The sequence below is a fragment of the Squalius cephalus genome (genome assembly GCF_949319135.1).
Source record: "Squalius cephalus genome assembly, chromosome: 18".
In the NCBI taxonomy this organism is placed as follows: domain Eukaryota; kingdom Metazoa; phylum Chordata; class Actinopteri; order Cypriniformes; family Leuciscidae; genus Squalius; species Squalius cephalus.
Genome location: NC_137139.1, coordinates 15,720,034 through 15,736,268, shown reverse-complemented (window position 1 = coordinate 15,736,268; position 16,235 = coordinate 15,720,034). Strand labels below are relative to the sequence as shown.

The following is a 16,235-nucleotide window of genomic DNA, read 5'->3' as shown; positions in this document are numbered from 1 at the left end:
TAATTCAACTTACCCTCATGATAAAGTTTCATTAAATCCCTCTATGTCATAGGGTGTGGAAAAAAACTGCACTGTTGCACTGCACTGTACAATCAAATAGGCAACTCTCTCAATTCGACAAAGGTAAACAGGCCAAAAACCTGCCAATGCTAATTTAACTCTAAGACACTGTTCCTCTACAGAGTATAAAGGATATAACCATAGACTGTGGATATAACACAGGTTTTCATCCAGCACAAGGCAATGAGCGAGCATGCCGTCTCTCTGCAAGTGATTAGCTATCTTCCAGTGTTGCCTCACATTGAAGTGCCACTCCCCATTGAAGCTCAAGAGCTGAGCCACATTGCCTCCTAGTGGATGCTTTGAGTAACTGCGAGTAACATTGATATGACTGAGCTTTAGTGGGTAAGGTCAAATTCAAACCACTGAGAATTGTGTTGATTATTTTTTTAGCACTCTGGGAACATAGTGAAATGTTGTAATTTCTTCTACATCAGGGGTTTCCACAAACCCACAAATATGATCATCCTCATGTTAGGGACCCCATCCTAAAAATTCAAATGCATCTATCTTTTATAAACACCCAATTGAATCACTGAAAATGAATATTATAACTCCAAAATTAGTTTACATTTTTATAAATTTAATACTGTTATATATAGGCCTATTATTTATTCATTTATATTAAAGGTACAATATGTAAGATTTTACATCTGTAATAAGATATCCAAAAATCACTTGTACAGTGTGATATATTTCCTTCAGTTGTGTACTTACAATATCCCAAAAGTTCCCAAAGATTTTTAATTTCGGAGAAATTCCAATTTTAAATAATGGCTAGTCCCTGGTCATTGTCGCCTGTCAGTGACGTAATATCTGCATTATCCCTGGTTTCCACTTGTACTGCCATAGTAACCATGGCGACAGATGTCAACAACTGCATAACGTCTAGGGTTTGTTTCGTTCAAACATTATGGACCATGGCAAGCAGACTTTGGGACAAAAGGAGAAATAAAACGAGGATCAATATCAGCGTGGCGTTTTCGAGATGCCGAGAGCTCCGCGTCCACGACTAACTTCGACTTGACAGAACAGCTTGTAAAGAAACTTTAAAAAAAACAAAAAAAAAACAAGGTGTGAACGAATCGGGACGTTTTTGCCAGGAATGTCAAAATTTAAGGATGTGACATTTACGCGCATTCCCGGGAGACTACACACTATGACACAAATTACAAATTAATGTGTAACGTGGTATGTGTAAATGTCTGAAACCTAAAATAAATATTATGTGGTTGAAAACTCTTAATAGTTGTGATATGACAAGCGCTGAGTGCGTCCGTCTCTGGCTCATCGCCAGCCAAAGCGCGAATCGTGATTCATCATGCACATTTGAATTTAGCAGTTGATCACGTGATGCACAATCACACCGCTGTGATCGTACACGTCAACGGGTTAAATGTGAACAAAAGCCTAAATTCAGTCTGTTCATCATATAAACAATCGAGTCTCTTCAGAAAAATTGGACTAAACCGCTCAATTCATATGGATTAGTTTTACGATCTCTTTATGAAGGTTGAAGCATCAAACTCTGTCAGTTGCGTATCTGTCATTGGAGGTAACTTAGCCTATAGAACGCTTGTGATTTACCGCATCAAAAATAACTTAATTTGTGTTCCGAAGATGAACAAAAGTCTTACGGATTTGCAACGACATGAAGGTCAGTAAATAATGACAGAATTTTAATTTTGGGTTAACTATGATGTAAGGCTTGTTTACTGAAATCATGTGACTTTTGGCCATTTGATACGCAATGGTATAATAAATTATGGCGTCAAATGGTGGACAAAACATATGCAAACGCATAAACACAGTGCGCAAGTGAATTACAACAGTGTGAGCACTAAATAAATGATTCGCAAAGGATTCGAAGCTTCAAGAACCGTGTTTTGAAAGCTCCCATCAGCTCCCTTTCATCGCAGTGCTGCCTCTTGTATGTAGAGTTAGCCTACTTGTTTACAATTTGCAGCCATTTCCCCCACAGCATCTCAGTGCTGTTGCTTGTTTACAATTTACAGCCATTTGCTGTTGTCTCAGCACCGTTGATGAGCTTCTTATAATTGAAATCATTTGCTACTCGTTATAGTGACACACAACTTTTTGCTGTTTCGTTTTTGGATAATTGTGTAATTGAACTCTTTATGCTGTTCAGGGTCTTGTGATAAATTAAACCCAGTCATATTAAAGTTCTTTAGACACAAGCCACTTTTTTTATATTTTAGTCAAACACATTTTACATAATGTTACTCAGCATTTGGGTCACGTTGAAGTGCGTCCACAGTGCTGACATGTTCACCTGTTAGCTTATCCATGTTGAGTGCACAAAATAAATGCAAACAGTCAAAACTTGACATCAGTGAAGTGATCATTAAAAGTGACCCTTCAAAACCATTTCGACCAAAACCGAAAACACTTTTTTGTTTTGCTGCTGAAATGTTGGAGCATCACTAGTTTTCTTTCTTTTGCTACTTGCAGCCGTTTTTTGTTGTCTCAAGTCTATTGCTAATTTGTTTTGTTTTTTTGTTGTTGTTTTTTTAGATACTAATTTGTTTCTTAGCACTGTAGCAGAAAACACATTATGATTAACAATAAGGGTCAGAGAGAGGGTGAAAAATGGTTATAAACCAAACATATGACTCTTAACACTCTTTGTGTGTGCATGTGTGCGACCCCATTTTGTGTACTGTATGAGTATGTGTTATCAGTACTTTGAGAGTGGAGGTGCTGAGGATTTTAGATCAGACTCTCTGGTGGAGTTTCCTGTCCAGCAGGAAGTGTGTTTCCTGCCCAGTCATGCCTGGCTCCAGAGGGCTGAGAGGAGATTGGGCCTGTCCTAAACAGTCACACACACAAACACACACTCTTGGACACAGCTAGCCATCGGGCTGGTCAATATGGACTATGAGCCCAAGCGAGCCAAGAAGGTAAGTTGTTTTGTCACATTATACATTGAAACTAGCTGGATGTGTATTTAGGAATATTTGTTTGTTGCCAAGTATGTTGTGTATTCTATGTGAACCTGATCATGTGACAACTTATGTTTACATTTGCATGTACTGTATGTGTGTACCACATCACATGATATGATCAAATTCCAATGTAGGATGATAGCTGTGCCAGTAATGCTGTTTGCTGTGGTGTTTGCAAAACGCGACAACTCATTTGGAATTTAATTTCTTATATGCATGTACATTGATAGAGGCCTATAGTTTGTTGATTAAGAACATATGAAGTTTTCTTGAATATTACGATTTTACTTGCTTTACAAGCAAATTATCAGACTTTTATCAAAAGTAAATTACAGCGCACTAATTGCAGAGACAATCAATCGTAACATTCCCTTCTCCATCCCTAATCTTTATCTGATATGCCATACAAATGTTTTCATATTCATGTACACAAATTCATTAATCTTCGTCTTAATCTTCTATTGTACAGTTTTGCGTCCACGCATGAGTTTTTTCTTCATCAAGAATCTGACTGAGTATAGATTTGATGCTCAAGAAATATTTCATACTTTTGAATTATAGTGTATAATTTTCTATCACACATATACATCAACTCAGTATATTTACATTTTATTACATTTTTATCTTTCATTGTTTCATCTGAGGTGCAGAGCCTAGCATTCTTCTTTTTTTTTAAGTGCTGATTGCTTGAGGCAACAAAATATCCCAAATGTTTTAAAATATTTATATTGACTGTGTTCTTTTTAAGTAGAAAAAAACCCCAAAGGTATCATAATGTGTACCAGAGAGAGTTCAATTATTCTATATGGCAATATGCAGTGTGCTGGATACCAATTCTTCTGAGGTTATGTTTCCAAAGATTGCAGTTCTGAGCCACATCTCTGTTCAAAGCGTCGTCTCAGAGGACTGAAGCTCTCTGGTGTAACTGTCGTAGGCCAGTAAGGGCTGTGTGTGTAAACCTCACTCCCCTGATCTCAAGAGGCGTCCTTGTTAGCGCGCCCGCCTCCCACGCCAGAGACCCCAGTTCGAATCCCGCTCGGAGTGGGTCAAGTTACACTGGCAGCAGGACAAACCTGAACATAAACTCAAGAGATTTCCTAAACAGATAACTGTAGTCTGAAGGCTACTGCATCCATATGCAACATCATCAGTGGCATCCTGTGCTGATCAAATCAGGAAAAAAATACTAAAGTTTGAGGATTTTGAAACATTTAAAACGAAGATATTGTAGCGTGAAATGGAAAACAAATCTGCTCTATTTCTGAGCCACTAATTAGATCGCAAATCCTCTGAGCCATGGGACACTACAGTATAAGAAGGCCAATTAAAGCTTCATATTGTCTTCAAAGGGTTCACTTATTATGTGTTTCTGTGAAAAAATCATTGTAGCTTAAGTTAGTAATGGAGTTGTGTTTAAGTTTAATGATGGAGTCATGGTTGATGGAATGATTATTTTGTATTGCCTTCTCTTAAACTGAATGCATTTTAACTAACACACTGAAAGCAGTCGTGATGATTGATAAGCCCCATTAGATTACACACCGTTCCCGGCAGGATGTGATTGATTCACAGCTTTACGCATTCCTTACATATTTTACTCTTTTCCTCACACGCATAAACACACACCTAGCCTACTGAATAAATCAGCAGGTTGTCAGTTGGTCATGTTGTCTCTAATCTGTCTTCCACGTCGAACAGCTGTCTCGCTGATGATGTCAAAGTTGGAGCAGCAGGCTGATGTGTGTTACATCATCATAAAAGCAGATTTAAACAGGCTTTCACAAACCGACGTCAAGCAAGTGAACTTAAATTCTACGCATTGTGAAGACTTTTTGTGCATGCTCATGTTCTGAATCATTTCAAATCTGAAAAGGGTTCCTGTAGTGTTACTAAAACAAAACTTGCAATATATGGACTTTTTACTAAGAATATACAGAGTTTTTTTGTACTTTGCTTTGGATATGGAAACCTGTTTCTGCCTGAGAGTAAAAAATATATAAAGGAACTCATGCTATAGGCTATTGCAACTTTATATCTCACACTTGTTATTTTTTCCTCATAATTGCACCTTTTATCTCTCGTTGTCACTTTATATCTTGCTTTCCTCTATCCAATCTCTTCTCTCAGGGATTTGTGTCTCCGATAAAGCGTCTGGTGTTCCCTAAATCTAGCCGGCGACAGGCGGACAAAGGCAGTGTGTACCGTAGACCCCTTCACACCGTCCCCCTCTATCCACCCGACTACCTCATCCACCCAGAGAGACTCATCTACGATTATGTGGAGAAGGAAGTCAAGGTTAGTCTGAAAATTCAAACATATCAAAAATAACACATTCACATTAGACTTTTGTGAATGTTTGCAATTGTTACCAACAGTTCCTGGGACACCTGACATGGGTGTCATGTTCCCTGAACCCATCGAGCAGAGACGAGCTGCTCCAGCTTCTGGACACAGCCAGGGTGAGAGCGATTCCTCAAACCAGAGTCATTGTAATGTTGTTTTTAGATTCAGAAGATGGCATAAATTATGCATTCTGTCTCTCTCTTTCCATCCATAGAAGCTGAGGGTTTTGCCTCTGAAGACCAGTGTTGAACAGGACTCTATTCTCAGTCTGTCTGCTCGCTGTCTGCTGCTTACGTGGAGAGACAATGAAAAACTGCTGCTGAGAATCCCCACACATGAAATCGCCGCAGCCTCTTACCTGCGGGATGATGCACTGCACCTACTGGTGCTCAAAACTGGTCAGTAGGAAGGTCAGGAAGGATGAACATGTAACATACCGGAGTTTACCCTGGTTACCATCTTTTCTGTTTTAATAAATAGTTGTAGTAAGAACAAATGAATGCATACAATTGTAAATGTCTGTTTCTTTAGTAGAGTAGATTGTTCTTAATTTGACATTCATTTATACATTTTAGGGATACAGTACATTGCATATTTCTAATTTACCTTTATTTATTTATTTGAAGCAGATAAATATGGGAATGTAATATCAAAGTCTGAGACACAAAACAAAGTTTAAGGCCTTGGCGCTAACAACGCCAAGGTCATGGGTTTGATTCCCAGGGAACACATTAACTGATAAAATCGATACCTTGAAGTAGGTCACTTTGGATTAAAGCATCTGTCAAATGCATAAATTTAAATGTAAGTGAGACATTTAAGTGGTAATTGGTTTGAATTTCCAAGGTAAGCTTTTGAAATAAATAATATGCAGGATGGGAGGGATCTTCGTTAATGTATTTGTCTTCTCAGGTCTGAATGTGGACACTGTACTGGCTGTTAACAGTCTGGAGAACAGGCCCACTGGTCTGGAGAGCCGCAGACAAACTATAAGCAACACTGACCCAAGGCCTGCAGGGGGCACCATGGAGCGCCGCCACACCATCTGTGGTGTGGACTGGAAGCTCTCTTCCCGCCATGAGCCCAAACAGGGTAGCGCGGGTGGAGGAGGTGGGACTGGGGGCGGAGGAGTTGGGACTGGGGGCGGAGGAGTTGGGACTGGGGGCGGAGGAGGCGGCGGTGATGGTGGCAGCCTGGAACGGAAGCGCGTGAGCGGGAGTTGGGAGCGTAGGCAGACCAGGAAGCCGTGTGGAGGTAGCTGGGAGAAACGGCCAGTGAGTGGCAGCTGGGACCGGAGACCTGTAGGGGGCAGCTGGGAGCGTCGGGGAGGTGGTGGGGTGGTAGGAGGTAGCTGGGAGAAGAGGCACGGGACTGGAGCTAAATCAGGTGGAAGCTGGGAACGGAAACACACGCCAGGTGGGAGCTGGGAACGCAGGCAGGCTTGCACGGGAAGCTGGGAGAGGGGAAAGTCCTATGGCAGCTGGGAGAGGAGGAACCATAATCCTCTGGAGCCCATGCCATGCCCTGATGCCTACTGCAACCTCATCATACTGGCTGTGGAAAACAGGGTGAGGTTAATGAGCCATTTGGATGGATGGATGAATGGATGGATGGATGGATGGATATATTATTAAGCAATACTTGTGGTTGGATTAATAAGCAATGGATGTTCATTGATAAATGGGTTAAAAATCCATTAATATGGATGGATGGAAATTTTCAAAAGTGGTGGATGGATTAGGAAGGGTTAACAAGAAATGTCTGGATGAAAGGATAGAAGTCAGGGATGGGTTAAAATCCATTAATGTGGATGGATGGATGGATGAGTTAATATGTAGTGGGTGGGTAGAATGATAGATGGAGGACAGGGTTAAAGGGATGGGTGGATGGACAGTGGATGAAAGGGTTAATGGATGGACAGATGAAAATGTTAAGTGATGGATGGATGGATGGATGGATGGGTTAACAAAAAAGTCCTGGATGGAAGTGAGGGATGGGTTAAAACTCCATTAATGTGGATGGATGGATGGATGGATGGATGGATGGATGGATGGATGGATGGATGGGTTAACAAGAAAGTCCTGGATGGAAGTGAGGGATGGGTTAAAACTCCATTAATGTGGATGGATGGATAAATGGATGGAATGAGTTAATATGTAGTGGGTGTGTAGATGGATAGATGGAGGTCAGGGTTAATAATGGATGGATGGATGGATGGATGGATGGATGGATGGAAGGAGGGGTTAACATGAGATGTCTGGATGGAAGTGAGGGATGGGTTAAATGCCATTAATGTGGATGGATGGATGGATGGATGGATGGATGGATGGATGGATGGATGGATGGATGGATGGATGGATGGATGGGTTAACATGAGATGTCTGGATGGAAGGATGGAAGTGAGAGATGAGTTAAATGCCATTAACGTGGATGGACGGACGGACGGATGGATGGACGGATGGATGGACGGATGGATGGACGGATGGATGGATGGATGGATGGATGGATGGACAACACAAGCTTTCAAACCTTGTTTTTGTGGCATTTAGATAAATACATAATTGCTTTTGTATATATTTAAGATGATTATGAAGAGTGACTTTATCTGTGTAAGTCCTATTCAGTGTGTGTCAGCATCAGGAGTAAGAATGCTCCCGGTGAGCTGTAGCTGTGCTCCTGCTGACGAGATGAGTTGTGTCAGCTGTGATGTAAACACTGCGCTCAGAGTAGACTCCCCTGTGATGTAATGCCCAGACTTATGTAACAGCATGCTGTGTCAGTGATCTGTGCGCCTCTGTGTGTGCCTGCGGACATTAATATGGATGGGATTGTGTTGACCCACATTACAGTCTGGCTGCTTTTGTGGGTGTGCAATATATGTATCTGTGTGAGACAGAAACGCAGAAATGTGAAAGCATGTAAATGTTGTATGTGGCTGGATCCCTGTTTAGCACTAGAAATTTGATTTTCTCTTTATTTGATTCTTGTATTGATCATCTATACACACACAGGATTCTGCAGAGGAGTACTGCGCCCTCATCTGTCAAATGTTTCAGATCATCTATGGACATCAGACCATTGAATGTGTCGACAGGGCGGGATATCACTACACCATGCCTGAACGCTATTGGCTGCAGAGGAGTGAGTGACAAGCCAGTTAGCAGGCGTTTTTAGCCTTTCATCAGGGGCACAGGCCTCATCAAAAAAGTGTTTTTAAATCCTGTTTTGGATATAAATGGATATAAATTGTCTTTAACTGCAATATAGAGTTGTTCAGAAGCTCGTGTCCTAGTAAAAAGGGTCTAGTGACGCCCTAAATTAATCCCATTTGGAAACTATTGATTTAAATCAAGGGTTTTCAAACTTGTTGATGCCAAGATCCCATGAATATGATGATCCTTGTGAGGGACACCTTCCTTAAAAAAAACATAAATTATGAATGAAGACAACATTGTTACTAAATGAAATAATTGGACTTTGAAGCAAAATATTATCTGTAAAATATTTACTTTGTAAAGTTGTAAAAGTATATTTTTTCTGCTCAATATTAAATCATAATATATTAAATTTATAATAAAATTATGTCTGTTTTTCTCCATCAATTCTTGTCCAAGGTGACAGCTGCCTTACTGACATGACATATGGCTATGACACAGACTTCAGCTGCTGCAGTTCATAGTGAGTGTCTGTTTTATAATTCGCAAAATCTGTTTATGAATTATCATTACATTCTTGCACTCTATTAGGTTGTACATTTTGATTTTATGAATTGCCTTCTCAGTCACTAGCAGCTCAAAAGCTATTATAAAATAACAACCCTGTCTACCATTGTTTGGACAAACAGGTAGTCCCATCACACCCATTTTTTTGATTGACTAACATATGCTGCAGTCTGTTTTTTGCCTATTTTTAAAAAAAACCTATATGTATTTGAGATAGAAGGGGGTATGTGCAGTGTTCAAAATTGCTTTGAAGCTCTGTCATATCTGACTTCATGAACTGTGCATGTGTGTTATCTCTCCACACAGTGATGGTTCACAGGAAGCATTTGATCCGTATTATAGTGAGAACTACAGTGAGAGCTCATCTCTCTCCTGCCATGAGTCACGTCGAAGCCTGGCCTCCACACACAGCGACCCTGAGCCCTCTAATGCCAGTTTGCAGGAGTACATGATCATTGTAAGATGCTTACGCACATAAAATTATGTAATTATGTAAGGACAGTTCTACTAAGAATGAAATGAAAATGCCATCATTTACTCTCCCTCGCAAACCCATTTAAAGTCCCCCTGTAGTCAGTAATTTTATCCCTTAAAACTCATCTTTGATCACCAAAATTACATATTTAAACATTTTTTCCTTGAAAATCATGCCTTAAAATAGCTTGAATGTAACTCTAGGCCCTTGCCTCGTTTAGTATACGCGGTTCTATGAATATGCAAATCAGCCCCGCCTCCTCTCACTCAAACCAGCTCAGAGATCCACTGGTTGACGATCACACGTTGACCTGATTGGTTACAAGGTAGTTTGTGACGTCAGAAACACCAGCGATTTTAAACCACGTTTTTGAGACTGTCTTTGGTTCACTGCAGTTTTAAGCAGAAAATACTCAGCAATGGTGTTGTTGACTTATGAATTTGTACATGGTTTGTCTTAAAGCATATGAAAAACACCACTTAGACATATAAACAATATTAAAATCTTTTAAAAACACAGGAGAAATCATCATAAAATTTCTCCATAACATTTGTGCTACATTTCAAGTCTTTTAAAGCCTTTGTGTGAGGAACAGACTGAAATTTAAGACAAACATTCAAAACTAACATTTCATTAGCACTTCACAAATAATCAAGTTATTATTATTATTGTTATTACCAATTTATTTTAATTATTAGTTCAGGGGTTTATTAGTTTTACAGTATTAAAACAAGTTTAAAATAAAGAATCTCACAAATCTAGATCTTATATTACATTGAAATTCTTTGGCTGGTGCTAAAAAACATAAAATCAAGATGTACAGTGAAATAATATTTCCTAATTTATAAAGTTAAGGTATAAGGGAAGGGACAGGTTCGGTGGTATATGAAGGTTTAAGGGTGAGTTAAGGGGTAAAAGGAAGGGTCAACAGTGTAAAAAGAGATGTAATTACAGAAATTAGTGACAGCTTTAATTACATTCAGGTATTTCTTAAACAATGTAAAAACGTACACAATAAGTGCATTGTATCAAATTATTAATTTAAATATTACATAGTAGGTAAAGACACCTATATATATATATATAGTGGGACCAATGTGTTGTTTTACCAATACTCCCAGTCTGAAAACAAGCAACTTTGGGAGGTTGAAATAACCTGAAGATGAGTGAATGACGAGCATAATTTTCATTCAGGGATGAATGATTTCTTTCCCTGCAGTTATCCTTAATAATTTTGTCTCTTTGTTGTTCTGTTGCATTGTTTTCTCATTGTTTAGTTGAGGAGCAAGCTGACGCCTCAGGAGATTCAGCAGTTTGCTCTGTTCCTGAGAGAATACAGACTCGGTGCTCCGATAGAGCAGTTCTGCACTGACCTGCTGCAGCTCTATGGAGACTCACGCAAGTTCCTGCTGCTTGGTGAGAAACACACAATACAAAAGTCACCATTCTCTCTCTCTTTCTCTTTCTTTGCTGCTTTTGAACAATTTGAGTGCCTGTTTAAATTCTCAAGGGGCTTGTTTGTACGACCGGGTTTATTTCATGCTGAGATCCTCTCTTTATACAAGTCATATTTCAAAAGTCATGAATTATCAGAACTGGCATTGTATTCAGGGTCTGTGTAATTGCTGCCTGTCTATCATTAGCTCATTAGAGGGATTAGAGTAACATAAAGCCTAATGAATAGTCATGAGCACCTTGCTTGCACTGGAGCAGTCATGGCCTGACAGCCTTTCCAACAAAATCACACTTTCACAGCGTGACAGAATTACAAAACTCACTAAAACAACACCAGTCGCTGTGGAAAAGAAACATGACACAGACTATAAATAGCTCTATGACCACGATTCACAACTATAAATAACTACCATCCCAAATATATCTGTGTCTAATACATATTTAGAATATGAGTCATTAAATAATTCAAATGAATTGTACAGTATTCCCACTGCGAGGCAAACTTGTCCAAGTTGATTAAAACACCTTGTGGATACGTGAGTTGGCAAAGGATAAAGCAACTCGCAACAATAGTGTACGACAGACACAATTACATAACACTCACTGAGCCACTTATACCTCATCTATCCTGACACTCAAGCAAAAGGCTGAGTCAGCTTAATACTGGTCTGAATGAGTGTGAGACTGTCCGCTCTTTGACTGCAATCACCATTCAGTATTGTTAGTGTCAGTTGTCAGTTGCAGTGCTGAATGGAGACAATTCATCACAAACATGTTTGAATGCAGTCACATTCTCAAGGGAAAAAGCAGTTGAAATGGAATTAGTATGTTTATCTGGTCTAGAGATCTCATAATGTGAAGTGGATTTGTGTGTGTGTGTGTGTGTGTGTGTGTGTGTGTGTGTGTGTGTGTGTGTGTGTGTGTGTGTGTGTGTGTGTGTGTGTGTGTGTGTGCCCTTGTTTATATTACATTGTGGGGACCAAATGTCCCCATAAGAATAGTAAAACTGCCGTGCAAAGGCAAAAGACCGTAACTTCGTTTTTGGTCGAAAATGAGTTATTTATATTTTTGGCACATTCAAGACCTTCTTTATCATGTGGATAAGTATCTTGAATCAATTCCGTTTATTTTTCGAGAAAATAATGATTTGTCTTAACAGTAACTTCCAAAAGCCCATGAGAAACCAAGGCAGAACACCGTAACATCAGTTACCGCTCTTTGGCTTTGTTTTGGAACGCTCAAATTACGAGTTACGGTGCTCTGCCTTTGTTTAGCCGCGCGTCAATATGAAGTTACGGTGCCGGTGTTTAATCAAATAATGCTACCTACCAGGTTGTAAGGTTATCTGCCTTTGTTTTAATGTCCATTAAAATTAAAATTACGGTGTATCCTGTGTACTTTGTACAGCTGCCATCAGTCGCTCTAACTTCTGATGTCCTCAGAGCGGTCAGAACATTTAGTATGGTCTGCTCCATCGACAAACGTGCGATATCGATCGCGAAGGATTATGCAGAGTTGACAGAAAAACGTTACACATTGCCGTATCAGATGAATACATCCATGAATACAATTAAAGCTCGCAAACTAGCTGGCAGAGTGCCAAAACTTCGCCTTCAGCCCCGCCCTAAACGCGGTTGAGTCAACGCTGGACTAATAGGAGGTATTTTGTCATGTCAAATGTATTAATAATGCCATCAGAATGCAACCAAAGCACAGGATAGCAATAAGTAGATGGCTATAAATAATTGTAAATCATACAAAATAAATGCCATGATCACTAGATTTTATACAGGTGTGTACAATAATGATTTTGTTAATGGTGATCAGCAACTAAATATTGATAATGTGGAAGTTACTGCCTTTTGCCTTGGTATGACCTCTCACTTTTTGCTGACAATACAAAGGCAGAGTACAGTAACTTTAAAATAGTGGTCAAAAGTCAAGTTTGAGCTCAAGATTTTTTTATGTATATAATTTCCATTACTAAAACATCTATTTGCCAAATTTCCAGTGTCCTACCTATAATTAATTAAGCGGGACAACTAAAAATCTTTAAAGTCATTTTTCTCAGTTCCACACTCTAGCGACTTAAGGTCTTTTGCCTTTGTAGGGCAGAAAACCTCACCTACATTGTGGGGACCAGCCAGCGGTCCCCACTTTTCAAAAGGCTTATAAATCACACAGGATGAGTTGTTTTGAGAAAGTAAAAATGCAGAATGTTTCCTGTGATGGGTAGGTTTAGGGGCAGGGGCAGTGTAAGGGGATAGAATGTACAGTTTGTACGGTATAAAAACCATTACGTCTATGGAGAGTCCCTACAAAGATAGTGAACCAGACGTGTGTGTGTGTGTGTGTGTGTGTGTGTGTGTGTGTGTGTGTGTGTGTGTGTGTGTGTGTGTGTGTGTGTGTGTGTGTGTGTGTGTGTGTGTGTGTGTGTGCCCTTGTTTATATTACATTGTGGGGACCAAATGTCCCCATAAGAATAGTAAAACCTCACCTACATTGTGGGGACCAGCCAGCGGTCCCCACTTTTCAAAAGGCTTATAAATCACACAGGATGAGTTGTTTTGAGAAAGTAAAAATGCAGAATGTTTCCTGTGATGGGTAGGTTTAGGGGCAGGGGCAGTGTAAGGGGATAGAATGTACAGTTTGTACGGTATAAAAACCATTACGTCTATGGAGAGTCCCTACAAAGATAGTGAACCAGACGTGTGTGTGTGTGTGTGTGTGTGTGTGTGTGTGTGTGTGTGTGTGTGTGTGTGTGTGTGTGTGTGTGTGTGTGTGTGTGTGTGTGTGTGTGTGTGTGTGTGTGTGTGTGTGTGTGTGTGTGTGTGTGTGTGTGTGTGTGTGTGTGTGTGCGTGCGTTTGGTTTATATTACATTGTGGGAACCAAATGTCCCCACAAGGATAGTAAAACCTGAGATCACCTCCATTGTGGGGACCAGCCAGCGGTCCCCATGAGGGGAATGGGTTAATAAACATACTAAATTATATTTTTTTGAAAATGTAAAAATGCAGAAAGTGTTCTGTGATGGGTAGGTTTAGGGGTAGGGTTAGTGTAAGGAGATAGAATATACAATTTGTACAGTATAAAAACCATTAAGTCTATGGAGAATCCCCGCAAAGATAGTGAACCAGACATGTGTGTGTGTGTGTGTGTGTGTACCTACATTATGGGGACAAAATGTCTCCACATAGATGTCAATATCTGAATCCATGTCCTTGTGGGGATATTTTTTGGTCCCTATGAGGAAAACAGCTTATAAATCATACAGAAATATTGTTTTTTAACTAAATTGCATAAAGTTTTCTGTGATGTGTAGGTTTAGGAGTGGGGTTAGTGTAATGTAAAGTATAAAAATCATTATATATGGAAAGTCCCCAAAATATGAGAACACGGCATACCAGTTTTTTTTTTACCACACATTATGTGGTAAATTATGAAATGTTTAAATAAAAATTACATTTTATTATACTAATATATAATAATTCTAAAAATGATTTTATATTATTTCTAAAAACATGTATACTATTCATAAGTTATGCTCACCAAGGCTGTGATTATTTGATCAAAATTACAGTAATATTGTGAAAAATGTTGAAAACATTTGTGCTTCTGAATATTTTTCAGAAAAAAATCAGCATTCATTAAAAACAGAAGTTTTTACTGCCAATTGTGATCAATTTAGTGTGTCCTTGCTGAATAAATGTATTCATTATTTTATTTTTTTTAAATCTTACTGACCCAAAATGTTTGAATAGTGATTTTTTTTAAATATAAAAATCTTTATAATGTATTTATTTTAGTTAACATTTTATAAGACAATTATTCTCAATTATAATCCAACAAATTCCTACTCTCTAGAATACAAGACTATGGTGCATTCTCACGTATTTCCTCTCCCCTGTAACCAGGCATGAGGCCCTTCATTCCAGATAAAGACGTAGGAGTGTTCGAGACATTTCTGGAAGACATTGGGATCCGAGAGGGTGGGATTTTGACGGACAGTTTTGGCCGGATCAAGCGTAGCATGAGCAACACGTCGGCCACAGCAGTCCGTGACTATGATGGCTGGACCCTCCCCTCCGGGTCCCAGGATTTTAACCGCAGAATTGATGACATCACACACAACATTGAGGCTTTGGGATTTGAGGAGGGGAATGGAGACATAGAAGAGGAGGACTATTACCTGTGAAACGTACAGAAAGAACTGAGAGAAATTTTATTAGGAAACCTTTCAAATAGTTAAACATTTACAGTATATGCACTTTATTAGGCCACTAAGTTGCCGTTCATGAAAAAAGTCTTTGCATCAGATTTGCATTTGTAAATCTGCGTATTATTTGCATGCAAGTTTGGTTATGTTTTGTGTGAATGATTTACAAAAGAGCTTCAGTGCAGTGAGCAAGTGCCACAAAAGAAAACAAGAAATGACATTATTTGGAGAAAAGGTCACTTAGATATAAAAGAAGAAAATGAGAAATATGATGATGATGATGACAATGATGATGATGAAGAGTCTGTTTCCACCCAGTGTACAGCACACAGTAACCTGCTGGAGCCGAAGGGTCATTGACAATGGCTGATGTCTGCAGGGAGAACAACTCAGCCTTGACATTCTTTCCAGTGACAGTCACCTTGCCACAATCTGATGCCCTTCCCCTCTCTACCCTCTTGTCTGTGCCAACCACAGGCGGTTGATGGGCACTGCGCCCAGCATTAGGGGTTATCAGAATGGAACATACATCTGTCAGGCTAAACGTTTGTTATGTAATGAAACCAGACAGAAGAACAGGCGGGCCAGGCAGGGTTTGGATTAAAGTTAAACCTATTCTCACACCCAAATAATCTTAGTACACAAACCAGCAGGGGACAACTGGGAACAAATTTTTCTCCCAGGCCCTGTGACAAGGGGTCAACTATGTCCTCTGTGGAAAAGCCTAGTCATTGAGTCAGAGGATGGAGAGCTGATACATTATTACATCATATACAGCCTTGACTCAAAAAATGACTAATTTGGAGACTTATAGACTGTTATAATTATGTAAAACAATCTAAAATATAATAAAGTGAAATATTGTGATACCTAAAATGTGATTTGAAAGGACACATTTTGCTACTCTGCAATGAGGCATTTAAAGTAAGACTAATATCAGTCGGCTTTAGATATAGGCATTTGATCTATGAATATGAATATTTAAAATAAACATAAC

The 16,235-nt window shown here is 39.3% G+C and overlaps 1 protein-coding gene across 6 annotated transcripts; it reads left to right on the top strand.

Annotated features, from left to right (window-relative positions):
• Nucleotides 1-1,435: 1,435 nt before the first annotated feature.
• Nucleotides 1,436-16,221, top strand: ccm2l (CCM2 like scaffold protein). Of its 6 annotated transcripts, none has more exons than XM_079849464.1 (11): nt 1,437-1,717; nt 2,750-2,981; nt 5,154-5,321; nt 5,402-5,485; nt 5,584-5,767; nt 6,282-6,937; nt 8,426-8,510; nt 8,984-9,047; nt 9,398-9,548; nt 10,844-10,982; nt 14,937-16,221. In XM_079849464.1, the coding sequence occupies exons 2-11, from the start codon at nt 2,952-2,954 to the stop codon at nt 15,215-15,217; spliced, it is 1,842 nt and encodes a 613-aa protein (XP_079705590.1). In that variant the 5' UTR covers nt 1,437-1,717; nt 2,750-2,951; the 3' UTR covers nt 15,218-16,221. The 6 variants fall into 6 exon arrangements, with proteins under 6 accessions (XP_079705589.1, XP_079705590.1, XP_079705588.1 ...); XM_079849462.1 differs by having other exon boundaries at nt 1,438-1,615; nt 2,763-2,981; nt 8,381-8,510; XM_079849460.1 differs by having other exon boundaries at nt 1,438-1,717; nt 2,763-2,981; nt 8,381-8,510.
• The last annotated feature ends 14 nt before the right edge of the window (nt 16,222-16,235 follow it).

Coding starts and splice junctions, on each gene's coding strand:
- ccm2l (XM_079849462.1), top strand. CDS start 2,952: ATGGACTATGAGCCCAAGCGAGCCAAGAAG. Junction 6,938..8,380: donor TACTGGCTGTGGAAAACAGG/GTGAGGTTAATG, acceptor ATACACACACAG/GATTCTGCAGAGGAGTACTG. Junction 8,511..8,983: donor ACGCTATTGGCTGCAGAGGA/GTGAGTGACAAG, acceptor TTCTTGTCCAAG/GTGACAGCTGCCTTACTGAC.